At 61.4% G+C, this 26,189-nt stretch overlaps 3 protein-coding genes and 1 long non-coding RNA gene across 4 annotated transcripts; 2 read left to right on the forward strand and 2 right to left on the reverse strand.

Moving 5' to 3' along the window:
• Positions 1 to 9: 9 nt before the first annotated feature.
• Positions 10 to 2,750, reverse strand: GIPC3 (GIPC PDZ domain containing family member 3). The gene is made up of 6 exons (XM_009909794.2): positions 2,496 to 2,750; positions 1,830 to 2,015; positions 1,352 to 1,532; positions 725 to 837; positions 441 to 522; positions 10 to 359 (listed from the first exon to the last, which is right to left on the reverse strand). The coding sequence occupies exons 1-6, from the start codon at positions 2,748 to 2,750 to the stop codon at positions 208 to 210; spliced, it is 969 nt and encodes a 322-aa protein (XP_009908096.2). The 3' UTR covers positions 10 to 207.
• A 320-nt stretch (positions 2,751 to 3,070) lies between these two features.
• HMG20B (high mobility group 20B) lies at positions 3,071 to 9,441 on the reverse strand. Its single transcript, XM_054175324.1, has 10 exons — positions 9,362 to 9,441; positions 8,623 to 8,697; positions 6,524 to 6,629; positions 6,105 to 6,308; positions 5,779 to 5,899; positions 5,632 to 5,684; positions 5,309 to 5,384; positions 4,802 to 5,017; positions 4,301 to 4,433; positions 3,071 to 4,127 (listed from the first exon to the last, which is right to left on the reverse strand). The coding sequence occupies exons 2-10, from the start codon at positions 8,658 to 8,660 to the stop codon at positions 4,115 to 4,117; spliced, it is 960 nt and encodes a 319-aa protein (XP_054031299.1). The 5' UTR covers positions 8,661 to 8,697; positions 9,362 to 9,441; the 3' UTR covers positions 3,071 to 4,114.
• Positions 9,442 to 11,157: 1,716 nt separating this feature from the next.
• Positions 11,158 to 20,052, forward strand: MFSD12 (major facilitator superfamily domain containing 12). The gene is made up of 10 exons (XM_054175330.1): positions 11,158 to 11,468; positions 15,594 to 15,804; positions 16,489 to 16,612; positions 16,862 to 17,059; positions 17,322 to 17,414; positions 17,518 to 17,610; positions 18,248 to 18,418; positions 18,651 to 18,745; positions 19,120 to 19,250; positions 19,846 to 20,052. The coding sequence occupies exons 1-10, from the start codon at positions 11,165 to 11,167 to the stop codon at positions 19,938 to 19,940; spliced, it is 1,515 nt and encodes a 504-aa protein (XP_054031305.1). The 5' UTR covers positions 11,158 to 11,164; the 3' UTR covers positions 19,941 to 20,052.
• Positions 20,053 to 25,393: 5,341 nt separating this feature from the next.
• Positions 25,394 to 25,855, forward strand: LOC128898770 (uncharacterized). Its single transcript, XR_008462972.1, has 3 exons — positions 25,394 to 25,491; positions 25,631 to 25,702; positions 25,804 to 25,855. It is a non-coding gene; the product is annotated as an uncharacterized LOC128898770 (long non-coding RNA).
• The last annotated feature ends 334 nt before the right edge of the window (positions 25,856 to 26,189 follow it).

Genomic DNA, 26,189 nt, shown 5'->3' on the forward strand with positions numbered 1-26,189 from the left:
ACAACGTTTTGGGGGTGCACAAGAGGGATGGGGGGGGTTGGGGGTGGCTAGGTGCCTTGCTGCTTCCCCCCAACCCAAGGGACACACCTGGGTGCAGCTCAGGAGGGCACAGGAGGAAAGATGGGGACCCTCACCAGCAGCATCATCCCCAGGTCAGGGGGAGACGTGGGGAGGAGACATTGGCGAGGGGCACCACCATCCTTGCAGCTACTTCTGCGCCTCCTTGGGGTGGCAGACAGCTGCCCACACCTCAGCCACAAACTCCTGGGGGAAGGCAAATTCACCCAGAATCGAGTCCAAGTCACGGGCAAGTTGGGCTGCACTGGGGCTCTCCTTCGCTGCCTCCACCATCGTTGAGGCTGGGGAGCAGGAGAAGCAGGGTGAGCAGTGGGCAGGGGTCTGGGGTGGGCACCTGCCGCATGCCCTGCCCCCCTGCTCACCCAGCTCACTGTCACGAATGCCCATGTAGCTCTCCAGCAGGTCGTCCACCCGGCGAGCAGCTTCTTCCTCAAAAGGACTGGGCTGGGGGTGAGAGGACCCTGGTGAGTGCCGGGGCTGGGCGCACTGGGCCGTGCCCATGGGTGCTGCATGCATGGGCACCCAGCAGTGTTCCCATGGAGGCACAGTGCAAGGTTCACCCAGGAGCATGAGGATGCACATCCCCAGCCCAGGCAGGGCATGACTGTCCGTGGGCTCAGGATGGCAGGCTCTGGCCAGGTCCTACCCCATCCTCCAGTGTGGCTGGGCCCTGTGTCCGCAGTCGCAGCGTTTCCTTCCCACTGGCCACTCTGCCCTCACTTGGGGACTTGCTGCTCCGTGTCCTCTGCCCAATCATATCTGCATCCCAGAGTTGGGGTGAGGGCACAGGCAGGGCCTGGCAGCTCCTGCCCCTCACTGCTCTCTGCCCTGGCCTTCACCCAAACAACACATGTCCCAGCACCCCAGGCTACAGCACTGCAGGCTGAGCCATGCATGGGGAGAGGACTCTCATGGGCAGCATGGGCACAAGGGGCCCCCACGGGCACAGTGTGGGAAGGCACATGATTAGAGGGTGCTCATGGATGACCAGGACAGTACACACAGAGGAGTGGGGATGCCCACGGGAAGAACAAGCGGGTGTGGGGACTTCCCTGAGGAATGCCCACATGGGTGCCAGACAGGCATGCCCCAGGGCTGCAGGGTACACACAGAGTGCAGGTGCAGGGCAGGGGTGAACACAGGGGTGGCAGACTTGGGCAAGGAACAGGCGTGAACCTGCAGCGCAGGAGAGGCACAAGAAATTGGCCTCCCTATACTCCTCCCAGGGATGCCCCAATCCCCAGGGCAAGAGCAGGGGCATCTTCTGACTCACCAAAGGCCTTTTTGGGCTGCACCAGGCGCAGGGTGAAGGGCTGAGCCCGTGGCAGCTCCCGCAGCATCCGTGCCACCTCGTAATGCCGGCAGCCCACGATGGTGTGGTCGTTGATGGCCTCGATGCTGTCACCCACACACACCGTCTGGAGGCGGTTGATGATGCTCCCCTCCTTGATTCTCTGGGGACCGTGGAAGGCAGCAGGGAGCACTATGAGAAGGTGGCACCACAGGAGGGACAAACAGAGACCCCATCCCACCCTGCACAAAAACACCTTTACAATCCATATCCTTCAGCAACCAGGTCAGGCAGGAAGGGTCCCCCTAAAACTGCACCATGATGGGAGACCTCTAAGGGCCAGGGTGACTATGGTGGGGGTCTAATGGTGGGGGGCAGTGAGGGAAGGAGTGTGGTCCCAGAGATGGGTCAGCAGCAGGGGATGTCATGCCAGGGCTGCCCCTAGCCCCGGGGGGTTTACCTTGATGAAAGCGTAGCCAGCACCGTTGTCTGTGATGGTGAGGCCTAGTGCATCCTCTGTCTTGGTCACCTCCACCTCCTTCGTCTCGCCCCGGACATGGGCAAAGATGAAGTCCTCCAGACCAATCTGTCCCCCCAGCAGCTTCTGCATGTCTACCTTGTGCGTGTTGAGCGTGCAAAAGAGGATCTGCCCCAGGGAATCCCAAGATCAGGGGCTGGGGATGCCCCAGCAAGCTTGGTGGGGGTTATCAGTGCTGCAGGTACGGGAGCCAGCCATGGGTGGACCCAGTCAGCTCTGGGTGCTGCTGGAGCAGAGAGGTGTGGAGACACCCAGTCTGCCCAGAGACTCAGCACTGCACCATTCCCTTGCACCCTTCCCTTGGCTCCAGCCTCCAGGGCAGCTGGTATCAAGCCAGGGAATACGCAGTACCCATCCCCTGCCCATCTGAAAGGGGACAAAGCGGGACAGAGAGCCACCCACCTGCTCCCCAGAGGAGACAAGACAGCCCTGAGATTAAAATGCTCTTTTCCAGGTCACTCCAGTGAATTTACAAGCAGCTGGGCCCCTGAAGGAAGGCTGCCCACAGACTGTGCCACAGAGTTGATTTCCCCCCTACTATGGGTGCAAAACCCCTTCCCTGCACCCTGGCAGCTGCAGCCTCCTCACCTCGGTGGGAGAGATGTCAAAGACCTCAGCGATTTTGGTGTAGAGCTCCTTGACGTTGGTGAAGCCCTCGATGCGCCCTGTGGGGCTGCCGTGGGCCAGCTGCGTGTGGAACACCAGCCTGGGGCGGGGCCGCAGGGGGCGCGGATCCGGGGCGCCCTCGGCAGCAGTCTCGGGGGTCCCCGGCCGCTGCCCCACGCCGTTCTCCATGGGGCTGCCCTCCGGGGCCTGCCTGCCGCGCCTGCCCGCTCGCCGCATCCCGCTGCTGCCGCTGCTGAATTATGGATGGCGCCAGCTCCCGGCCTGGCCGTAAGGTGATCCCCGGGCTTGGGAACCCGATCTGCTGATGCAGGTAACCTGCCCGGGATCAGGTGAGCTCTGGCACGTAGGAGGGGTCTCGGCCAGCCTGGAGGAAGAGGGAGGGCAGCTGGCGCCATCACAGCCACCCCAGCTGGGGTCAGGGGCTACAGCAATGAGCTGAGGGCCATCAGCTTTGCTCCACGCTCCAGGATTAGGACTGGAAGCAGCTCTAAACCCATCCAAGCATGAACACAAGAGCCCAGACTAGTTGTTTCTTCCACATTTATTTGCTCCCATCTCCATATCCCAAGCCAAGTGGCCAACAGGAGAGGGTAACCAGGAGACTCATCTATAGAGCACAGACCTCACAGGCAAGAGACAAGCGGCTGCATGCTGGCCTTGGGTTAAACCCAGGGCCAGCTCCAAGTAGTGCTAGTAAGAAAATAAGACATTCTCTAATTACACAATCTGAGATTAGTGACAGGCAGCCCAGGGGATGGCTGACCCCAGCACAGCACAGCCAAGACACGGCTGCCGTCACCATGGTCCCATGACGCAGGACAGGCTCAGGCAGGAAGGCAGGAGCCCAAAGTCTGTGCACTGCCCACCCTGGGAAGGAAGGGGTTAGCCCCAGCTCCCCCTCTGGCATGAAGAATCTTTTTGCCTTCACCAGCTGCAGAGGGCCGGAGCTGCCCTGCTTGGTCCCAGAGGTGGCAGAAGGGACAGCAAGGTGACACAGGCAGGGGGCTGAAGGCACCCATGGGGAAGCAGGAAGATTAAATAAAGCAAGAGGCAGGCAGAAGGATGCCTCCCACCTCACCCATTGCTGGACGTGGACTGAGCTGATCCACAGGCCGGGCGGCAGCACTGAGCCTCAGGGGCTCCCAGCTGCCTCCTCAGGGGCACTGTGGAAGAGGCCAATTCACTCCAGGCAAGTAACCCGCAGGGACCTCATCTGCCACTGACAGCCTTTGGGGAGGCTCTCGTTCTGGGAGGTGGAGCTGCAGGATCTCAGGAGCTCACAGGAGAGCCGGGGGATGCTCATGGCTGCTGCTGGCCACCTCACCCAGCACGGTGCTGGCTGGAGTCTCTCAGCACTGTCAGCACTTGGTCCCCAGAAGTTGGAGGTCCTTGGAGATGGTGCAGCCGTGGGGCCCAGCTGCACCAGGGCTGGGTGGGGAGTCCCAGCTCACTTCTGCAGTGAGGTGCACAGAGTGGAGGGGGAAGCAGCCGGACCAACAGCAGAGACTGTCCCTTGCATGAGCTCCAAGGGACAGGGCTGGGTCCGGCCGGCGCCAGGCTTCGGGAGGGACTGGTCCTCTTCACAAGTGCTCGCTGGGGAAGGAGGAAAGCAAGGCTGATGTACACGGGGTGACTTCTCTCTCCCACAGCTGCCTGGAGCAGCTCTGAGATCCCTCTGCCCACACCTTCCCCACTCCGCTCCTGTCACCCCCACCCGCCATGGGCTGACCCAGTGGTGGACAGGACAGGAGGGCCTTTGGGCTCACCTGGCTATGCGGGACAGGATCTCCTTGATGCGCACCACCAGCTTCTCGTGCTGCAGGGGGTTGCTCTCGATGGCGCTGTGCAGTTTGGCCATGTAGAAGTCCAGGGTGCTCAGTGTAGGGGTTTCCCCGGTGCCTGTGAGGTGGCAGCTCAGTTAGAAGGGGCACAAGTCCCCATCCAACGCTGCCCATTGTGCTGGTGACTGGAGAAGGGACCCTGAACACTATCTGCCATCTTCTGCAAGCCTACACTGACTCAAGTCCAGGAAAAAATGGATTTGGGCTAATCTCTGTCTTGCAGACACAGTTGTGGCTCAGGAGGACAGTTCCCAACCTGCCCTACTACATTACAGGGCTGTCACATCTCTGGATACCCAGGACAACCCCTACAAAGTGCTCCAGGATCCCACCTCACCAGCAGATTAACATTAACTGGCACTCCATTGCCCCTGTCCCTACCATGTGCAGAGCCACGAAGGTGCCCCACGGGTGCCCCACACTCACCAGGGATGGGGAGGGAGGCGAAGCTGGCAGTGAGGGCCTGCCGCACAGATTGGAGCTGCTGCTGCAAGGCCAGGGTCTGCCTCTCCTCCTGGGCCAGCTCCTGCTCCAGCTTCTCCTTGGCACAGTTCATGCTCTCGGTGTGCTTCTGCAGGATGGCATTCTGCTCCTCAAACTCGGTGTTCATCTTCCGCAGGCGCCGCAGCTCAGCCTCCCGGGCTGCCAGGACCACGAGGAGTCAGCAGGCCTGGCCTCTCTGGCTCACTCCTTTGCCCCAAACCCAACCCCTTCCCCAGCCATGACTCTCCCAAGAGGCTCAGCATCACCACCCCAGGCTCCAGTCAGGATTCAGTCTTTCTACCCAGTCTCACCATGGACCTTTCACAGCTTGAACCTCAGAGCTAGTGCTAGCCATGGCCCTGCCATGTGGGTCTCAGGCTGCTCCAGCCATGGCTTTGCTGCAGCTGGCCCCCAGGCAAGATGCTGCAGCACTGGCAGCCCAGCCCCTACCTTTGTTTTGGTCCAAGAACTCCTCGGTGAAGATGGGCACGTCGAAGGTGGAGAAGGTGTCGCTGCACTCGCCTGCCTGGGGGACCAGAGGGGACAGATCAGGCAGGGCTGCTCCCACTGAGGGGGACCCTGTGTCCTTGGGGCTGGGCAGACAGGAGGCACAGGGATGCCTCTTGCTCTGCCTCTTGTCACTCCAGGCTCTGCCTCAGCAGGAAGCCAGCACTTGGAAGCACAGCTCTGCCCAAACCTGCAGTCAGCCTGGCATCCCCCCAGGTGAGCCCAGCAGTGCCACCTGCTTCAGGAAGGCTCTCCAGGGCCCTTACCTTGTGTGGGTGCCCATTCAGCAGGGTGTTCACTGCTGCAGAGCCTGCGTCCTCTGGAAAGAAGGAAGAATGTTGCCCCTAGGAGCCAGCCCAGCACCCCCAAGAGGCTCTGGCAGCAACATTGGAGCCACTGACCTCACCACTCACCTTTCTTGATCTTTTTCTCCTGGATCTTCTCCGTGCACATCTTGTAGGCCTCTGACTGCTGGTACTCCCGCAGCTCCTTCATGTACTGCTGCTTCTCCCGCTCTGCTTCATCCAGGTACCTCTATGGTCACAGACTGTCCTCAGCCTGGCCCTGACCCCAGGCCCCCCAGGGAACTGCTGACCCCATCCCACTCCTTGAGGTGCAGCTCCTGCTCAGCAGCCCACCAGTACTGGGACAAGCTCCTTAGTGGAGCTTCAGCCAGCAGCGGGGTTCGGGGTGCAGGTTCCAGGGGTGCAGCCCTGGGGTTCTCTCCTGGAGACTGTACCTGCTTCTCTGAAAGCTGCAGCTTGCTCCACTCAGCCCCAAGCATCTTGGTGATCTCTGGGAAGGGCAGGTCAGGATGCTGGGTGCGGATCTGCTCACGCCTCTCGTTCAGGAAGCGCACATAGCCTGTCACAGGGGCTTTGGGGCCGTTGGGAAGGATCTTCTTCCTCTTCTTGCCCTTGGGCCAGCCCCTCTTCTTCACTGGCTGGCACCCAAAGAAGGGAAAGATACAGTCTGTCACAGGTCAGAGCACGTGGTGCCATCATGCATGCAGGGCAAAGAAGCAGCCTGCAGACCCAGCTGGGCCTCCTGTCCCTTGGGGGAAGGTCTGGGTCATAGCCTGGGCTGCTGAAGGGCTGTGGAGGGACAGCCCCAGGCTAGGCAGCAGGGATCGGCTCCCATAGGCTGTGTGGAGCTCACCTCCTCCTCGCCATGCGGCTTCTCACCACTCGTCCGCGCCAGCTCTCCCTTCTCCTGCTTGATGGCCACCAGGAAGCTTCCATGCTGAGCTCTGCCTGTAGCATGTCTGCAGCCAGACAGTACCACTCAGAAAGAGCTGGTAAACCACTGGGATCAATGGTGACACATCCCTGAGCAGTGTGGCCTCATGCTCACCAGATCCCCCAGACCTCAACCCCCCAAAAAGCCTCTGAACTCCCTACAAGCCCTGGAGCCCCAGCTCCTCTGAGGGGAGGCCACAGTTGAGTGATGGGGTTCAAGCAGAGCCCAGCATCAGGCAAGCAGGAACAGTTCTGGTGATGAACCTGAGACCTTTCTGTAACATTTGGAGCTGCTCACGCCACTTTTGGAGTCAGGCAGCAGGGACAGTCACATCCCTGCCGGACACCAGGACTTGGGTGCACACTTTGAGGAGGAGTCCCAAGCAGCTTGAACCAGCTGATCCTCCTCTGCAAGGGAGGAGCTGTGTGGGTTTGGATCCTGGCTCCAGGGGCACACCTGCAAGCACGACCCACATGCAGCACTAGGGATAAAGAGAACCCTCAAGGCAGAGGCCGAGGGCACAGCACTGGGGCTGGCTCAACCTGCTCCAGCCACAACTGCTTCACAAGGTTCCTGTCATCTGTAGTGCCACTGAGACACACAGAGACACTTCTGAGAGCCACCAAATGGCTCTAACACAGGGCTGGTGGCCCTGACTCTCACTCTCCTACTTGCTGCCTTGTCTCTACAGCTCAGGATCTGCTTTCATCAGAGGACAAAGGTCCAGGCACCCAGGTCAGCAGAGACTCCCTGTCCCAGCTGAGCACATGAAGCCTCACAGCAGCATCACCCCAGGGCTCTCTAAGCTGCAGCAGCTCCTTCTCCAGCTGAGTCCAGCCCACAGCCAAACCCCTGTCCTGCTTGCCCCCTTCAGTCCCAGACACAGTGTGCCTGCTGGCAACACACTGGGGGAGCCACAAAGGGCTCGAGAGCTGCAGCAAACAACCCAACTTTGGGGTCCACCCATCACAGGCCATGGAAACTAGCTCGGGGCCAAACACAAACCTCAGTAGAGAACTACACTGTGAACCAAAAGCCAGACCAATCCTGACAGGCTTGGGATGCACCCCAGAGTTCCTCCCTCCTGTTTGTCACTCAGGTGCCTGATGCAAACCCAAGTCCCCTCAGAGACCCCAACCTCCTGCTCTCAGGCACGCACCACCCTTGCAATTAGTTATGCAAGTCCCCAGGGACACTGCCTGTAACTGCATTGGTCCTTGTGCCCAGGGTGAGTTTTTCCCAACAGGATTTGATTCTGGCCAGCCAGCCTGCACCCCTACACTCACATGGAAGCCCCAGGGGAAGGTGTGAGACCATCTCTTCTTCCATCTTTTTTGAGGGAAGGAAAAACCACCCCTGAGGCTCTGCATGGGCACAGCCAGCCTTGGCCTTTAACAGCTCTAACAGAGACATTCCCAGTGTGCTCATTCAGTATTATCATGCTCAGGCACCACAGCCAGGAATGCACCAAGACCCTCTGCCATCAGATCTCTGCCTTCTCCTGCTCCTCCAAGCAATCCAGATTCCTCACGTTTTTAAAAGTAAAGTTCTCCACTTCTCTGAGCATCCCTCAGTGGCTTCACTCTGACATCCACCTCAGGGGCACGGCCCACCCCCGGCCCACCCCACAGCTCTTGCCCCCTCTGCTGGCAAGGACAGCAACACCAGCTGAGGACAGTGCCAGCTGAGGACAGTCCCATAGTTCACCCCACACCACCTAAGCCCTCACTGGTCATAACCTTACAGACACTTCTTTTACACCATGTCTTCCTTAGCCTTGTAGTAAGGAGCCCAGCTAGATGGAAGCACAATTTAAGAAAGCAGGCAAGTACGGGGAGAGCAGTGCAGCCCACAGTAAGGGATGAGGGTCCCCAAAACACATGGAAGAGCCCCAAGGTTTGCATGGCAAGACAGGCAAAGGACAAAGGACCAAGGCTCGGCACAGGCCGGGGGGATGTGGAGCAGCTTGTGGCACGCAGATCGACACGGGGCCGGAATCGCAGCGAGGGGACACTTACAGCATCCCAGCAGGCAGCTGCCTGGCGCTGTGGGCCATGGGTGCAGGGGATCACCAGCACCGCTCGGGTCACCACCCTGAAGGACAGAGCCAGAGATGGCACCGCGCCCAGCAGAGGACGGGGCGGCTCAGGACACAGGCTGGGGGCTGGTGCCGCGGGAGCTACAGGGGCGCCCCCCGCCCCCGCCCTGTCCCGCTGCTGGGAGGGGGAGGTCTTCCCCGTGGGACATGGCAGACGGCCGCAATGGCGTCTCATCCCCAGCCAGCCCCTCTCGAGTCCCTCCACCTCCTCCTGGCCCCCATGGAAGTCAACCCAGAACCAGCCCCTCCCAGGGCCCCAGGATGAGCTCCAGGCCCCCCTCTCCTCACTGAACGCCCCCGCGCTGTGCCCCCATCAACCCCTCCGTTTCCCCGGGATCCCACCGCTGCCCCCCAATAGGATCACTCCCACACATCGCCCACTCCCACCAGTGCCCCCAGAGGATCTCCACATATCAGCGCCCCTCGACTCTCTCCCAGACCCCCACCCCCAACCCGGGGGCCCCAAGACCCCTCGCCCCCGAGGATCCCCCCACCTCGGGGTCTCCCAAACCCTCCCGCCCTCGATCTTCCTGTCCCGGGGACCCCCGCGAAACTCCCCATCCTGGGGGACCTCCCCACCTCGGAATCCCTCAAACCGCCCTCCCAGCCCCGGGGATCCTCCTGCCCCGGGGTCTCCCAGCACCCCCCGCCCCAACTTTCCTGCCGGTGCCCCTCCGCCGCTCTTCCTCACTTGGCCACGCCCCTCTATTATTATGCAAACGAGACTCCCGCCTCGGCCCTTCCGATTGGCCGCTCGCACCACGCCTGGGGAGCGCAGCCTAACGCGGATTGGCTGGGGCGGTGACGTCAGAGGAAAGCGGCGGGGAGAAGGGAGGGGCAGGCCCGGCCGGCGCGGCTCGTGCGCGTACGTTGATTCGGCGCGCGCGGCACGCTGCCCGCCAATCAGCAAACGGCGTGGGGATACAGACGTGCTGGGGGCGGGGCAGCGCCTTAAAGGGGCAACGACGCACGCGGGGTGCGGCACCCTGCGCTTGACCCACGCTGGCTGTGCCCAGTACCCCTCGACCTGCAGGGCCGGAGTCCCGGGAGAGATCTCCTGGGGTTCCGTGGCTCCAGTGTGCCCTCCTTGCTCCCGGTGATCCCAGTCCCAGTGATCCCAGTCCCAGTGATCCCAATATCCTCTCATTGCTCCCAGTAACCCCAGTGCCCATCTCAGGGCTGACCCAGCGACTCCAGTGACCCTCACTCACCGCTGCCAGCAGCCCCAGTATCCCACGGCTGCTCCTAGTAGCCCAAACGCCCCCACTCTTGGGGTCTCGATGGCCCTGAACCAACCCCCTCGCCTCGAAGTGGTGACCAACTTACTCCAGCACTGCCCATGGGGATCCCAGAGCCCCCGGTGTGTAGTAACCCCAATGCCACCCACCCAGGAGGGACATCGCTTATTTCGGAGTTGCACTAGTCTGGGCGCCGGGGGCGTCCCCGGCCAAGCCAGCGCACCCGCAGGCCTTCCCGGCGGATATTCCCGCGGTGCCTTAGCTCCGCCTCAAGCCAGCCCCTGCCAATTACCCAGCCTCGGTCTCCATCTCGCTTCGCGTTAAGGGTTCAGTTGCTCTTCGCTGTGTATGCTCCTAGGCTGAGGGGTTTCTTTCGGGCAGGGGTCTCCCAGCCAGGTGTGGGGCTTGACATGATAATGACTCTGGTTTAGCCTCGGACGCTATTTTCCAGCCAAAAGCTAACTGCGGGAATTAGTAGCATAGTCCAGGACGTTTCAACCACCAAGGCCATCCCATTGCAAGTCCCATTCTTCATTGTCCCAGGGGTAAACGAACAGTTCCACTCTGAATGTGCAGCCTCTTTGGCTCAAGGATTCACATTTCCCTATCATCTTCAACACCAGTACTGTCTACGCTGGTTCCACTGACCCCATTACCTACTACGGGGGGAAGTCCCAGTTATCCCAGTACCTCTACACTGTTTTCAGTGACCCCAGGTCCACTCAAGGGGTGATCACTCCGAAGTCCCAATGACTCCAGTGCTGCCTATATTGGTTCCACTGACCCTGGTATCTGCACAAGTCTCAGCCACCCCAGTACTCCCACGCTGCTCCTAGTGACCCAGTGTGCATCCAGCTGGGAGTCTCCATAATGCTAGGAGTCACCTCAGAGTTCCAATGACGCAAATATTCCCCTCAAAGCGGGTCCCAGTACTATTCACACTGCCGCAATCACCCCAATACCCCCATACTGCTCCCAGTGACCCCCAGTAGCCACCCAAGCGGTGGTCACCTCAGAGCTCCAGTGACCCCAGTCCCCTCCAAATGGGCGCCTCCAGTCCACCGGGGTTCTGGAGCCCTGCCTGTGTCCTCCCAGTATCTTCCCTGGGCGCAGACCCGCAGGGAGGGTGCAAGCCGGCCGACGGGGAGGAGCAGGGCTCCGGTGGGGCCGGGCAGCCCCGCCCTGTCCCGTGCCGTCCCGGACGCTGCGGGCCGTCGGCGCGGCATGGCGGAGCGCGGCGCGGCGGAGCGCAGCCCGGGAGCCGCCGGCGGCGGCGCGGCGCTGGCGCTGCGGGCGCGGCTGAGCTTCGCGGCCGGGCACTTCCTGAACGACCTGTGCGCCTCGCTGTGGTTCACGTACCTGCTGCTCTACCTCCACGCCGTGCTGGGCTACGGACACCGCCTGGCCGGGGCCCTGCTGCTGGCCGGCCAGGTGGCCGACGGGCTCTGCACGCCCCTCGTCGGCTACGGGGCCGATCGCTCCACCGGCTGCGGCCGCTACGGGCGGAGGAAGGCCTGGCACCTCGCCGGTGGGTGCTGGGGGGGGGAGGCTGTGAGGCATTGCTGCACTGCTTCGGGTTGAGAGTGGGGTGTACCTAGGTGAGGGAGCCTTTCCAGGGTGCCCTGGGTGGGGATGGGTGGCCCCGGGGGAGCCTTTCCAGGGTGCCCTGGGGGAGGATGCATGGCCCCGGGAGAGCCTTTCTGGGATGCAAAATCAGCCTTGGAGCGCCTCTCTGGGGTGCCTGGAGTAGAAAGGGATGTCTCTGGGGCAGGCTTTCTTCTGTGACCTGGACGGAGAGCGATGGTATAAGGGCAGCCTTTCTGGAGTGTCCTGTGGGGGGAGTGGCGCCAAGGATGCCTTTTTGGAGTGCTCTGAGTGAAGGAGGTCAGCCTTGGGGGTGCCTTTCTGGTGTGGGGATGCTCTGAACTGGGGGGAAATCCAGAGTGCCCTGCCTGAAGGAAAGCCTCCCTCAAATGGAAATGTGTGGCCCCAAGAGAGCTTTCCTGGGGTGGGGGTCAGCCCCCAGGGAAGCCTTCCTGGAGACCCCTGCCTGGAGAGGGAACAGCTGCTGTGGCAGTGAGATGGGGACTGGATCACCTCTAGAAAGAGAGAGGCACCCCAGGGATGATCAGAGTTGGGTCCCCTGATGTGGAAGGGTGGCTGCTGTTGGAAGAAGGGCTGCCCTAGGCTGGGCTTTCCTGGATGTCCTGTGTGGAGGGTGAACTAACATGAGGCAGTATCAGGACCGAGACAGCAGTGCCCCAGGTGGGGGAAGATGGGTCCAGGGTGCCCTGTGTGGAGCAGAGCAGACTGGAAGGTGCTTTTGAGGGACATCCCATGTGGAGGGGCAGCATCCCCCATGGCAGTGAGGTGGGACTGGGTGCTCTAGGATGCCCCAGGCATTACTGCCTGAACCTGGGTGGAGGAAGGGCACAGACATGTCCTCACCCTGCCCAGGCACTGCCCCCATCCTGGTGGCTCATGTCACCAGCGCTGGTGCTGCCTGGCCACTCACAGCCCAGGGCTCACTGCTGTCTCTTGGGCAGTGTCTGCATGGTAGCAGAGGGCTACAAGGTGTCCCTGTGTTCCCCCACGTGGAAGTGGCATTGAGTTTGGCTGGTTGCTGTGTGCTTAGCTGGTCTATGCTACACCAAAACTGAGACTGACAGTAAAATCTGGGCTTCCCCAGGGCCAAGCAGCTCTCAGTTATCCCCAGTGGGTGACCCTAGGCCACAGGGCCCTTGAGCGCACCAGGGCTGGGGACACTGTGTACTGTGCTTGCCGGTGAGTCAGGGTCTCGTGGGGCTGAGGAGGCACTGCCTTGGTGTGAATTATTAACAGGAGCCCTTCTGGTGTCTTGCCCTGGGGTCAAAAACTGCAGTGAAGGGGACTCCTGCGTTGGGGTCCCTCCCTGAGGGGGTGCTGTGTCCTGGAAAAGGGTTCTCCGTGTCACAAGCAGTATGGGAGTCTACGCCATCCCTGTGGAACTGGTGAGGGGGATTGGGGCAGTTAAGGTGAAAAAACATCCAGTAATAGTCAGAGATAGTTTGATGCTTCCTCACAGTAACAGCCGAGTGCCAACTCACCCAGAGTGGACCCACACAGGGAGAGGACGGTTGTGGTGTTGGTGCTCTTATCTTGAGCCCAAATTTATCTCAGTCAACCGCCTTATGCAAATGAACTACAGCCTGGTAAGGTGGATGAGCTACCCAGAGCTGTGCTTGGCAAGCAAGGAGAGCGTTGAGGGGCAGCAGCTTCACCCCTACCGTGGCATCAGCTAGTTAGATCTGCACCCTAGATTTAGGGAAGTGGCTGGAGCTGTGCCTGTGCAGCAGCTCTGCTCCAGCTGGGTGCTGCCAAGCATGCACTGAAGAGGAAGTCCTGAACCACATCTTGTGCAGGGTCTGCAGCTGCCCCGGCTGTGGGGAGCCAAACACCCTGTCCAGCCTTGCAGCTTCAGCAGCGCAGGCAGAAGGAGGGTTATGGATGGAAGCTTCTCTGGACAGAGCATGGATTATTCCTGGAAGGTGGGGGCTATGCTGCCACCTCCCTTGGCTGACTGCAGTGAGACTACCCACCCTGGAACAAATCTCCTGGCATTAGCTGTGCTGGTCCCACTTGCGGCTCCCTCGGTGACACTGCGGTGAGGTGCTTCATGTGGGAGCACAGTGGCTCATCTCGTGGCAACCCATGCTCAGATCAGAGGAAATGCTGTGAAACCGCAGCCCTGGGGGGAGTTATCACACGCTGCTGTCTCTGACACCTCCCTGCTGTGCTCCTGGATGGCTCACCCCACATGCCAGCCTGCCTGCTCCCCAGGTTTTTTGGGGGCAGCTTCCTGCCACAATGAGCTTGGAAGGGTGAGCTGCTCTTTGCTGCCTGTCTGTGCCAGTCTGGCAGTGCTAGCCCAAATTTGTGCCACAAACTTGTGCCACAGCCCAGCATTACGGTGATCCTGCCCTGCAGGGCCAGGACATGAGACTGAACCCTGGACCGCTGCAGGAATGGGCGGCGTGGTCTTGAGTGGTTCCTGTGGCCCCATCTGGGAGAGGAGAAGGGTCTCTAGGACCCACCTTCACTTGGGCAGATCCAGGGATATGTGGGTGTTGGATGCAGCCCTGTGCCAGAGGAGCATGATTCCGTGGCCTGTGGGGGTGGCCCCAGTGGTGGGCACTGCTCGTCCCTGGGGACCATGAGGAGGAAGTGGCAGGAGTCTCCTGCATGTGTGATGGTGACAGTGGCTCATGGGTGGGTGCAGGGGTGGACATAGAGGTTGCAGCAGCCTGGGGCCTGTAGCTTTTGCCCTAGCACTCCCCAGGAGATGTGGACAAGTCCCTTGCAGCCCCTAGGGGACTGTAGAGCCTAATGATGCTGGGCTCTGGGACTGAGGTGTGGCAGAGCCTCCCTGATCCTCCAAACAGGGCTCAGCTGAAAACCAACAGCCCTGTAACAGGGAGCAAAGGAGGTCTGGTCTGGCTTGAACCCTCTTGGACCCTTTCTGTTCTGGTGGCCTGCCTGAGGCAAGAGACACTGTGGTGTGCCCATGTCCCCTGTCCCTGGGGGTTCCTGGTGTACCAGAGCCATCTGCAAGCCAGGGCAGGGTAGCACCCAGGACCCTGCCAGGGTCTTTGCTCAAGATGGATCTGAGCCAGGCTGGGATTGTCCTGGCTACCCTGAGCATGGGGAGAACCACAGAGCCCCAGCACTGTGGCAGCTGGAGTGGCTGTGACCCATGGAAGTGACGATGATGAAGAACAGCCATCCACAGGGTAGAGGAAGAGAAACTGCTTGTGAAGAGGAGGATCTTGCAGTCACTTGGAGAAGGGACTTTGGGCACCTGTCAAAGCAGCTGCACATTCCCTCAGTTCTCAGAGCAGGTTCCCACGGCTCTTCTGCAGCACCTGGGCCTCAGGGGCAGAGAAGTCTTCAGCAGATATGTTCTGTAACCTTGTGAAAGGGGAGACAGCAGCCAGCCTGTCCCTGCCTGCTCCACGTAGGCGTCCCCCCTCGGTCACGCTGCTGCAAAAGGAGAAGCCTGGCTGGTGTCCCTGACGCCGTAGGGACATTCCTGTGGCTCAGAGCCCAGCGCCGGAGGCAGATCCGCTCTTGTCCTCCCAGTCACAATCAGCTGTCCCTGGCCGTTGCTCTGCAGGTCACCTCTAAGTGGAGGGAGCCTGTGGGCTCTACTAGCCCCACAGTAGAAGGGGCAAGGGGACAAATTGCCCTGTAGTCACAGGACAGCATGGAGCCCTGCTGGTGCTCAGGGAGCCTTATCAGCCTTGGGCAGAAGCAGTGCAGTGTGAGGCCTTGAGGCTGGGCATCTGCACACTGGAGATGGGGAGAGAAGCCCTCGGGGGGGGGGTGTGGGTGGTGGTGGTGTCAGGGTCTGTCCTCTGGCGTTTTGAGAGGGACAGACCAGGTACCACGGGGTGCTGCACTTTGAGGGGGAAGCTTGACTGGGGAAAACTTGCTGACAATGTCTGACCACTGGATGTGAAAGAGAACAGAGCAAGTTGGGGAGGGGACAGGGGTGTCCACTTAGCCCTGTGGGGTAGGACCTGTCCTATCAGAAGGCTGTGTCCATCTGTGTCTGAGTGGGCTGGGGACAGGAAAACAGGGCTTGCAGTCTCTCATTGCTCTGCTCTCTTCCCAGGTACCACCTGCGTCCTCGTGTCCTTCCCCTTCATCTTCAACCCCTGTATAGGCTGCAAGGAAAACACACCAGAGTGGGCAGCCTTCATCTACTACCTCCCCTTCATCATCATCTTCCAGTTTGGCTGGGCAGCCACACAGGTCTCCCACCTGTCCCTCATCCCAGAGCTGGTGACCAATGATCATGAGAAGGTGGAGCTCACAGCTTTCAGGTGAGCATAGCCAGACCTGGGTGTCTCACGGACCCAGAGAAACAGCTCTGCCTGCCTCAAGTCCCATTGCTTCTGTGCTGAGAGGTCCCTTGAATGCCATGGGTCTGTCATTGCACATTTGATCCTGTGCAGCCCCTCTAGTCCAGTAGGTAGGGATGTCCCCAAAACCAGGGTGGGCAGCTCTGTGTGGTCAGTCCTGTCCGTCTGGCAGGATCAGGCTGTGGTGAAGATGTTTATCAGATGGAGCAGGACTTGGTGATCTCCCCAATGAGTGGAAGTTCCCTATCTGGCAGGCAAGCAGGGGCTGCAGTGCAGCCAGGCAGGGAGGAAGTTGGGGTAACCCTGGGGCACGAGTTTGGGCATCCTTGGGGCAGAAGTGAGTTGTGACTGGAAAGTGGACAGGCTGATCTGGAGGGATCTTGGTTTCCTCCCAGTCATGCCCTGAGGCTTGGACTGGGCATGCTGGACATGCTTCAGCAAGGCAGATGCCTGACCAGTTGTGTGTGCTCTTGGAGGCGTCACCTCAGCAATGACACCGGGGTGCAAAGCTGGCTGCAGCAACCCTGGCTTGGAGGGCAGCCTTGGGTCAAGATGTGGCTGCCATGCCTGGAGCTGTGCTTGTCCCTGCTTCACCTTGGTGATACTGTGATACTGTGATACCTGAGGTGCTGTCTCCCCTCTCAGGTATGCCTTTACTGTCATGGCCAACATCACTGTGTATGGCCTGGCCTGGATGCTGCTGAACTTCCAGGTGCAGCAGCCTGACCACACAGAGCACCTTGGCATTGAGGATGTCCCTGTGTTCCGGGTAAGTGGCAGCGCCCTTAGTCTGTGGGGTCCTCTCTTCCCTGGATGGGACGTGGCTCAGCTGGGGAGGTGCCAGAGGGAGTGAAATGGCAGTGTCTTGGCAGTGCCCTGACACCCCACTGCTGCAGTGGGCAGGGGCACCTCCTTTGAGTATCTGAGGATACCTCTTTATCCACCAAACTGCTAGGGGATGGATGATGGGCAGGAAAAGGGCACCCCTTGTTATGCTCACCCCCTCTGCTTCACCCAGAACCTGTCCCTCATTGTGGTGGGAGTAGGGGCCGTGTTCTCCTTCATCTTCCACCTGGGCACCAAGGAGAAGCCTTACCTGCCGGGCTCACTGCCCCAGCCAGAGGAGAGCTCACCCCTGCTGCAGAATGACTCCACAGGCCCCCCGTGCCCGCTGCTCATCTGGAAAGACTGGCTGCTGGAACCTGCCTTCTATCAGGTACAGCTCTGAGCAGGGCTTGGGATGCCTGTCCTGGGCTGCTGCCCTGCCTCGGTGCTGTGGGCATTCTCTGGCAGTGGGATGTGGGCCTGGTGCAGGTGAGGACAGAGAGATGAGCTGTACTGTGCCTCCCACCTACCATGTCAGGAGGCCTGTCCCTTTCTCAGCAGAGATCTGTGCCATGACAGGGGGGGGCACAGAAGGTGCCTGCCTTCCCTGCCTCCCAGCTGAGCAGCGCTGTCAGCTCTCTGTCCCCTCCCAGGTCGCAGTGCTCTACATGTCCACCCGGCTCATTGTCAACCTGTCCCAGACCTACATCACTATGTACCTGACCAACTCCCTGCTGCTGCCCAAGGTGGGTGCAGGGCATGTCCCTGCCAGCATGTCGAGGTCGCAAGGGTAGGGGTCCTATGCTAGTGGTCCAGAGCTCATCTGCTCTCTGTCCTCATCTCTTGCAGAAATATATTGCCAGCATCCCCCTTGTGATGTACGTCAGTGGCTTCCTTTCCTCCTTCCTCATGAAGCCTGTGAATAAGTGGATAGGTCGAAATGTGAGTCCTGGGGGCCTGGTGCAGTCTGAGTTAGGCCCAGGATCCAGTGAGCAGAGCACTCAGCACACCTGAGTCTGGCTGGAGAGCGGGGACTCCTTTTGCATCCTTTGCAGCTTCCCTGCTGCAGTGTGAATCCTGCTGGGACAGTGCAGGTTATGGTCAGGGTGAAGGGGGCATGGGCCCAGCAGGTCCCTTGTCAGGCTGTGCTGTCAGCCTTGACTGGACTGGGAGAGCCTCATGGTGCCATAAGAGGCAGAGGGAGGGTTTAGCTGAGCCACCCTGGGCAGTGCCAGCTGTCCCTCCAGTGTGTCCCCCTCCTCCACCCTGCAGCAGGCACTGTTCCCCAGTCAGCCCTCACCTCTGCTGCCCAGGTCAGGGGTCCCTGCGCTCTGCACAGGACCTGCTGCAGCGCTGCTGGAGGCTCTTTGGCTGTGGCCAATGCTGTGAACCAGCCTGGGCCATTGCAAGGCCCTTGTAGTTTGGAAGCTTCTTATTTAAAACCAGCTGGGAGAGAGCCAGGGCTGTCCCGTGTGGGTCTTAGGCAGCAGCTGAGCCCATGCCCTCCCCACTCACCCCTGTCCTGCTGGGTGTCAGCTGAGCTGGGATCTGAATTCTCCCTTCTCCCTCCCTGGAGCAGCTGACTTACTTCACGGGCATCCTGGTGATCCTGGCCTTTGCCTCCTGGGTGACCCTGGCCAGGAAAATGGGATCAGAGATCTACGGGGTGGCCGCTCTGCTCGGGGCTGGCTCTGCCACTATCCTGGTAACCTCCCTCTCCATGACAGCAGACCTCATTGGCACCAACACGGTACGTGTGCCCTGCCGGCAGACTGGCACAGAGGGACTCGGAGCCCGTGGGATGGGGCTGTCACTAGTGTGGGATCAGGGGACATGGAGACCCCTGCGAGGGGCTGTGCTGGGGGGTGCAGGCAGCCCGGCCTGAGCCCTGTTGCAGTCTGTGCTGTGCCCATCAGAGGGCACAAGGTGCTCGCGGGCGAGGCCTCGGTGCAGCGGCCAGCAGGGTTCCTCTCCCCTTGCAGCACAGCGGCGCCTTCGTCTATGGTGCCATGAGCTTCACGGACAAGATGGCCAACGGCCTGGCTGTGATGGCCATCCAGAACCTGCACCCGTGCCCGTGAGTGTCCCTGCAGGGCAGGAACCCTCCCAGGGGCAGTGCCAGCCACATTGCCTGGAAGACAGGCAGCAAACATCCCTGCTTTGGAGTGAGACATGTGGGTGGAAACCATCTCTGATTTGTCTCTGCTCCTTCCTCAGCTTCTTTTCTGGCCCTGGCTGGGGGCTGCATCTCTGGGATGCACAGAGGGGCTGGCGATCTCAGTGTCCAGCTGGCTGCCCTCTTGTCTTGCCCTGGATTTTTCCCTCATATCCCATTGTGAAGCAGTCTTGACACCAAGGGCATGGGACTGCTGTCAGCAGCCCCAGGGTGCTCGGGCAGCACTGGGCAAGCAGTTCTGGCAACCCAGACACATGCCTCCCTTCTCCCTGCAGGACTGAGCTATGCTGCCCTGCCTGCGTCAGCTTCTACCACTGGGTGATGGTGTTGGTCACTGGAGGCATTGCTGTCGCTGCTGTTGTCTCTCTGTGCTGCATCATGGTCTGGCCCATCCGAATCCGCTACCGTGAGTGGGGCTGGGAGCAGCAGGGTGGGGAGCAGCCATGTGGCTGGGGGCACTGTGAGTCCTGTGTCCTCTGCCAGCCTGGGCTAAAGCAAAAGTGTCTTTCCAGATGGCCCTGGCTGCCAGGAGTCAGCAGGAGCCCTGTCATAGTAGGCACAGAGGGCAGAGCAACCATCCTGCTTCTGCTACTCCTGGCCCTCGATCTGGGGGCTGCAGCTGTTTGTGTGCTCTCCTGGAAGGCAGGATCCACCCCTGCCTGAGCCTGCAATGGCAGTGCTGATCCTGGCAACCCTTGGGTTATTGAGAGCTGGCAGGGGCTGCTGCATGTGCTGTTAACCAAATGGGGGGTCAGGTTTTGGGTGTAGGGTGCCCCTTGCCAGGCTGGGGACTCAGTGCCAGTTCCTCTCCACCCTACTAGGTGCCTGTCTTGCTCTGGGATGGGGGGAGAGGACAGACCCCTCTCTGCTGCCTTGGGGATGTGCTAGGCAGAGCCCCTTATGCTAGTGTCAGGAGTCCAGAAGGTTTGGGCCAGCAGATGGTAGCTTACCCCAGGAGCTGCAATGGCTGCTAACCTGTCCCTTCCATCCTGTCCCCACAGATGCAGTCTGCCTGCGGGGGCTGAGTGGAGAGGGGACCACCTACGGTGGGACAGAGAGCATGGAGGGAAGGAACCCAAGCGGCACCCTCAACTGACCAGGCCTCTCTGGTGCCCACACTGCTGAGCTCTGCCTGAAGGGACCCTCCTGCAGGGGGTGGCACCGTGGTGGGGCACTGGGCTGGTGGGGAGGCCGCCCCCTGTCCTATCTCTGTTCCTGTGTTCTGCAATCCTGTGCCCCCCTTGGGACGTACCCCCGTGCCCTCCCTTGGGACTTGTGAAGGATGTCACTCCCTGCTTGCACGACTGTAACACTACCAGGCCCTGGGTCCAGCTGCAGGGCTAGCCCCAGCACGGGGCACGGGCACCCGGCCCATGGTTTTAACCTGCTTTTCTAAGGCCAGTATGTACAGACAGCACTTTTTAAAGGAGGGGGAAATGGAGAGAAAAATAACCTCAACAAAGCATCTCTGACTGCGGACCGACGGCCTCGCTGTCCTCCCTGGGCGCCTCCCTGTTACCCAGGACCCTGGGACCTGCTCCTGGGGTGGGGAACCCTCATGGCAGGGTGAGCAGGAGCAGGTTACGTGGTTTGGGGCGCGCACAACGGAGCTCTCCCTTCATCCCGCCTCGGAGGCTGGCCCCAGGGCCGGGGGAGGTTACGGGGGTCCTGCGCAGAGAGCGAGAGCGGCGGCAGCATGGGCGCCCGCAACAACGATGGCAGCCGCGCCCGCAAACAAAATGGTGGCCGCGCAGCCGCGGTGCAGCCCAGCGATTGGTTCCCGTGTCGCTGTCCCGCCCCTCGGGGTAGAACAACTAATGGGAGCCCTGCTCGTCTCAGCGGGGGCGGTGCTACGCAGCCGGCGGCAGCGGCCGGCCGCTCCCGGGGCAGGCTGCAGTGAGCCGCGGGCGGGGCCGCAGCCGGCGCTCACGTGGTGAAGCGTCGCGTGCCTGCGGCTGCCGGGCGCCGCGGCTGCCGGGCCGGGGCGGCTCGGGGGCTGCAGCCCTGCGGTCCTGCAGCCCTGCTCCCGCGGGGGCTTGATCCCTGCGGCAGGAGTGTGAGGGGTCTGGGGCGCAAGTCCTGTGGGGAGGGGCAGAGGGAGCTGGGGTTGCTCAGCCTGAAGAAAAAAGGAGGCTGAGGGCAGTCTCTGTACAAGTCCCTGAAAGGAGGCTGGAGGCGGGTGGGGGTTGGTCTCCCAAAGAACAAGTGACAGAACGAGAGGAAATGGCCTCGAGGTGCCCCAGGAGAGGTTTGAGTTGGACGTGAGGAACGGTTTCTTCTCCTTGGGAGTCGTGAAGCCCTGGAACAGGCTGCCCGGGGCCATCCATGGGTCCCGAAGGGACGCACCCGCGGGTGCTGGGGGGTCTGGCAGAGGTCATTGCCAGACCACTCTCTACCGTCCTTGGTAAGTCCTGGCGGACAGGAAAGCTGCCCGAAGGCTGGAGGAGCACAAACGTCACTGCAGCCTTCAGAAAGGGTAAGAAGGAGGAGCCAGGGAATGGAACATCTTCCCTACCAGGAGAGACTGAGGGAGCTGGGGGCTCTTCAGCTTGGAGAGGAGGAGCCTGAAGGTGACCTCGTTCATGTTGATAAAGATGTGCACGGTGGGTGCCAAGGCGATGGCTCTGCTCAGTGATGCCCAATGCCAGGACAAAGGGCACTGGGTGGAAGTTGAGGAAATTCCATGGAAACGAGGAAAAAAAATTCACTGTCAGGCTGACAGAGCCCTGGAGCAGGCTGCCCAGGGGGGGCTATGGAGACTTCTTTGGATGGAGATATTCAGAACCCTCCTGGATGTGTTCCTGTGTGATCTGCTCTGGCAGGGGGGGTTGGACTGGATGAGCTTTCGAGCCCCTTCCAGCCCCTAACATTCTGTGATTCTGTGATCCTTGGAGGAGTTTCAAAGCCGTGGAGCTGTGTTGCTGAGGGCCATGGTTTAGTGGTGCCCTGGTAGTGCTGGGGTAAGGGTTGGACTCGATGATTTTCCAGGTCTCCTCCAAGCTAAACCATTCTGCGGTGCTGCAGCTGCTGGGCCGTGAGTTGTTGACTATCTGCCATCAGCCCTTTGATGGGGGAAACGAACAAAGAGCTTTCTCCCTGCCCCTTGGAGGGGCTCCCTGCCCCAGGAGCAGGAGGGGTCTGCACCTGGGTGACAGTCGTGTGGCCATGAGGCACTCTGTGTCACTCGGGGCAGACAAAGGGGCCGAGCTGCTAGGACACCACAGTGCATGCCATTGTCTGTCAGTGCTTTCTTAGGGCAGACTGGAGCTAGGGGATGAGGCCACCCCAGCCCAGCAGCCTGCGGGGACTGACTGCAGCTGTGAGGGGCCTGGCACAGCCCTCTGCTCACCCAGATGGCTGTGGCCATACCATGCCACAGGAGTGGGGTACTCAGGCTGGGGTGCACCAGGGCACAGCTAGCCCTGCAGAGTGGCACACCTTGGCTCCACCTCACTAGGGGCGTCCCAGTGCCACCCTGCAGCACCTTCTCCTGCCTGCCTGGCACCATGCTGGTGTCTGGCTGTGGGGACTGAGTGTGGGTGAGTGGTGCTGGGGGAAGCTGGGCTGTGCATGTGCCCACACATGTGGGCAGGGATGCACTGCAGGAATGTGTGGGATGCCTGCATATGGCACTGTGTGTGCATGCCCTGCCTGCTTGCACTCCCATGTGCATGGTGTGCACACAGGGGCAGCCCTCTGCATGCTTGGCATGTGGGGAGGGGTGTGTGCAGCTGGGGGTGTGGGCAGGGCTACTACAGAGCCCCTGAAGTGAGTGAGTGGGGGGTAGTGTTTGAGTGAGGGGATGAGTGGGCAGATGAGTGGGAGTGTTAGGTGTAAGAATGTGCACAGCAGGGTACCTGTGTGCAAGGAGGGGGCTGCATGGGTGTGACAGGGCCCTGGGCAGGTGCAGCTGGTGGCACACCATGTGTGGCTGGAGTGCAGGGAGTGAAAGCTGGGTCCTGGGAGGAAGAGAGATGAAGTGCAGAGGATCCTGTGGGGGTGAAGCCATGGGGCAGGGCCTCTGCAGCCCCCTTAGGCACTGTTGTCCCACACCAGGCTGTACACAGGTTTATGGCTTTACCCTGCTGACAGCTGGGGCTGTGGGAAAGGCTTTATCAGCACCCGGTCCAGAGAGCAAGGGCTGGAGCCAAGGCAGGGCTGGGTGGCCTTGGCACTTGCCCCAGTGCTCTGCAAAGAGGGTGAGGGCCTCTCCCCTTTGCCTTGCTCAGCCCTCCCCAGTCTGATCTCACCTCCTCCCCACTTTTCTCAGCAGTCTGCTGGAGGTGGGGAGTGGGCACTGGGTGGGTGATGCTGCAGGGTGCCTGTAGGAGTGCAGGGTGTGCTGCTCCAGCTGGCAGCTCTGCTTGGGAAGCATTTGCAGATTGTTTTAGGGGCTGTGGTCCCCGGGTGCCTGCAGAACACCAGCTGTACGTTGAGGTGCTGCAGGGCCTGGCTCAGGGAAGTGCGGGCAGGAGATGCTGGCCAGGCTCTGCCCAGGGCAACCACAGCCAGCGCAAGGTCGAACCCCTACCTGCTCGGCATTCTGCACCATACCGTGCAGAGGGGCAGGAGGCCGTGGCCAAGAAACCCCACACCGGGGCAGACAGGTTTGCAGCTGCGGGGTAAGGATTCTGTGTGCCCTTTTCCATCACTCCGGTTGCCTCACGGAGCTTCTTCTGCCAGGGCACACGTGAGCTGGTGCCCACATCACCCTGCCGGCCTCGGGCACACCCGGGGGACTCCCCGTGGAGAAACCCCTAGCCTGGAGGGCCTGGTCCGGGCCTCCTGGGGGCCGTCCAGCCTTTTGCAGCCCCCCGGCTGCCCTGGCCTCGGCTGGCTCCCACCCAGCCGGCCCCGGGCTGGCGTCTGCCCGGACGCCTCCCTGCGAACCTGCTGCGGGCGGTGCGGGCCGGCCCCGCCTGCCCTTCCTCGCCATCGGGAGGAGCAGGCAGCTGCGGGGCAGAGCCGGCTCTGGAAGGAGCGTGAGGGGGAGTGAAAGGCGAGTGGGGACGCGGCGCAGGCGGGACGGGACAAGAGGGCTCGGCTGTGCCCGCCACCAGGTACCGCGGGAGGTGGGCAGGGGCTGCCCAGCGAGGGAGCTGCGCTGCCCGCCTGCGGCTCCGGCAGCCGAGACGCCCTCCCATGCCCTCGGCAGCAGCGCGGCCGCGCACCCTCACTCAGGGACCCATCTGGTCCGGCTACTTCTGGGGACCGGGGGCCAGGCCCCGGCCGTCCTGCAAGCAGGGCAGGGTTTGAGCTGTGCGGATGGGTTCGGGTGGCCCCGGCGCTGCGTTCGGTCTGAAGAGGGGGTGCGGCTTCTCCCGGAGCTGGCAGGCGGGACACAAACGGCTCCGCTCCCTGCGCGCCCCACGACTCGGTGCCCGCGGGCTGTCCGGAGGCTGCCTGGCTCTCCGCGGCTCTTTCCGCGCTGAGGAAGCCGAGCCGCGCAGCCTCTCCCCGTGGAGATGCTGTGGCGAGGTTTGTGCCCTCGACGTGAACCCCAGGAGCTTCTGTGGAGTACTGGGGAGGCTTGGAGCAGCCAGACGAGGGGAGCCCCTGTGCGGCAGCGGTCTGCCACCGTGATGCGGGCGCATTACTCCTGAGACTGGGTGGGCTTTGCTCTCCCGGCCCCAGGTGGTGGCTGGGACTGGCTGGTGACACTGCCGTGGGAACTGCTGTGCTGCAGGGGTGGGGAGGCTGCTCGGTGTCCCTCCTAACCTAACCCCTCTGCCCCAGCTGCCTGTCAGACTCACCCTTCATGCCAGGGAAGCTGAGGAGGAGCGGAAGGGGGGTGCTGGAGAAGAAGCGGTGGCAGAGCTTAGAGGAGAGGGGCACTGTGGGTGCCCAGCTGGGCCACCCTGTGCTTGTAAGGTGGGTGCTACGCTTGCTGGGGAGACATCCCCACATCACAGCTTTCACCTCCCACCAGCCCAGTGCAGCTCTCGGTGGGTGAGGTGGCACCATGCAGCTGTCTGCACACGTGGCTCCACGGCTCACCCCTGCCTCCTGACAGGTCCAAGACCTGTGATCCCTCCTTTGGCAAGGAGACCAAGCAGGATGCAGAGGCCACAGGCACACAGCAACACCCATCCCCGTGCCCATCCCCATCGGTGAGTCCTGGGGCAGTGGGGCCCAGGAGGAAGGACCTCAGCATCATGGTGCTGGCAGGATGCTTCCTGCAGGGTGGGTGCTGAGGGAGGGCCCATTTATTCATGGCAGAAGTGGTGCCAGGTCTTTGCCCTGCACACCTTGCCATGCTGGCCCCATGCCCTGATGTCCCTCACAGCTGAGCAAGCACAGTGCCAGCTACCGCAGAGCCTTCGGGGAGCTGGGCAGGCAGGAAGCGCTGCTGGCCTGCATCTCCTGTGCCTGGCAGAGAGAGATGCCCTACCATGGCCGCCTCTACATCTCCTCCCACCACATCTGTTTCCACTCCAGCCTTCTGCTCAAGGACATCAAGGTGGGCTGGGGCTGGGCTTGGGGCCAGCAGCTCCAGCCGTGGGCACAGGCAGGGCACACAGTGACGCTGCCTGGCCCCTCTGGCACAGGTGGTGGTCCCGGTGGCCTCCATTTCAGCCCTTAAGAAGACAAACACAGCACTTGTGGTGCCCAACGCGCTCAGCATCCGCACGGCCAACGGGGAGAAGGTGCAGTGGGGACAGGGATGGTGCTGGGGGGCAGCTCAGCCTAGGGCCAGCTGTGGTGTCGTCACCCCTGCAGCTGGCAGGCTCTGGGCTGTGACTGAGGGAACAGCTCTGGCACAGCCTCTTTCCCGCTCCCTGGCAGTTCCTCTTCGTGTCGCTGCGCCAGCGAGAGGCTGCGTACCAGCTCCTGAAGTCAGTTTGCACACACCTGGAGGTATGTACTGTGCTGGGGTCCAGGCCTGGGGTGGGGCTCTGTTCCCTCCACTGCAGGGCTGTGGGGGTGCCTGGCACCCTTTTTCATCTCTTCTTGTCCAGGACAACAGCCACAGTCCTCTGCCCTCTCTGAGCAACGAGGAAATCCTTAGGAAGCCTCGGGTAAGGCCAAGAAATGGCACGACTTTGGCACATCCCTGGCCCCCTGAGCGGGGATGAAATGGATGCAGTGGTGGCAGCCCACACTGGGTGGGTGTCTGTCCCCAGGGAAGACTTTCTGGGGGAAGTGTGGGGTTGAAAGCCCCAGCCGAGGGTGGTGCAGGGCACAGGACCCACAGCCTCCTTCCTCGGGAGCAGCATGAGTCTGCATCCCATTGCTGTGGGGCAGGGGCCTTGAGGACATGCACCACGATCAGGGTTCATCTTTCAGACCTCGAGCCACTCAGACCTGGATCAGAGCACCCCTGAGCCAGACAGCCTCCAGGAGC

This window comes from Dryobates pubescens, chromosome 31 (genome assembly GCF_014839835.1).
Source record: "Dryobates pubescens isolate bDryPub1 chromosome 31, bDryPub1.pri, whole genome shotgun sequence".
Classification (NCBI taxonomy): domain Eukaryota; kingdom Metazoa; phylum Chordata; class Aves; order Piciformes; family Picidae; genus Dryobates; species Dryobates pubescens.

Excerpts from the sequence above, each read along its gene's own strand:
- GIPC3 (XM_009909794.2), bottom strand. The coding sequence starts at position 2,750 with ATGCGGCGAGCGGGCAGGCGCGGCAGGCAGGCCCCGGAGGGCAGCCCC. Across the intron at positions 2,016-2,495 it reads TTGACATCTCTCCCACCGAG|ATCCTCTTTTGCACGCTCAA; the intron begins GTGAGGAGGCTG and ends TCCCTGGGGCAG. Across the intron at positions 1,533-1,829 it reads CTGGCTACGCTTTCATCAAG|AGAATCAAGGAGGGGAGCAT; the intron begins GTAAACCCCCCG and ends CACGGTCCCCAG.
- HMG20B (XM_054175324.1), bottom strand. The coding sequence starts at position 8,660 with ATGGCCCACAGCGCCAGGCAGCTGCCTGCTGGGATGCT. Across the intron at positions 5,685-5,778 it reads GGAGAAAAAGATCAAGAAAG|AGGACGCAGGCTCTGCAGCA; the intron begins GTGAGTGGTGAG and ends CCTTCTTTCCAG. Across the intron at positions 5,018-5,308 it reads GTTCTTGGACCAAAACAAAG|CCCGGGAGGCTGAGCTGCGG; the intron begins GTAGGGGCTGGG and ends TGGTCCTGGCAG.
- MFSD12 (XM_054175330.1), top strand. The coding sequence starts at position 11,165 with ATGGCGGAGCGCGGCGCGGCGGAGCGCAGCCCGGGAGCCGCCGGCGGC. Across the intron at positions 16,613-16,861 it reads AGGATGTCCCTGTGTTCCGG|AACCTGTCCCTCATTGTGGT; the intron begins GTAAGTGGCAGC and ends TGCTTCACCCAG. Across the intron at positions 18,746-19,119 it reads CAGAACCTGCACCCGTGCCC|GACTGAGCTATGCTGCCCTG; the intron begins GTGAGTGTCCCT and ends TTCTCCCTGCAG.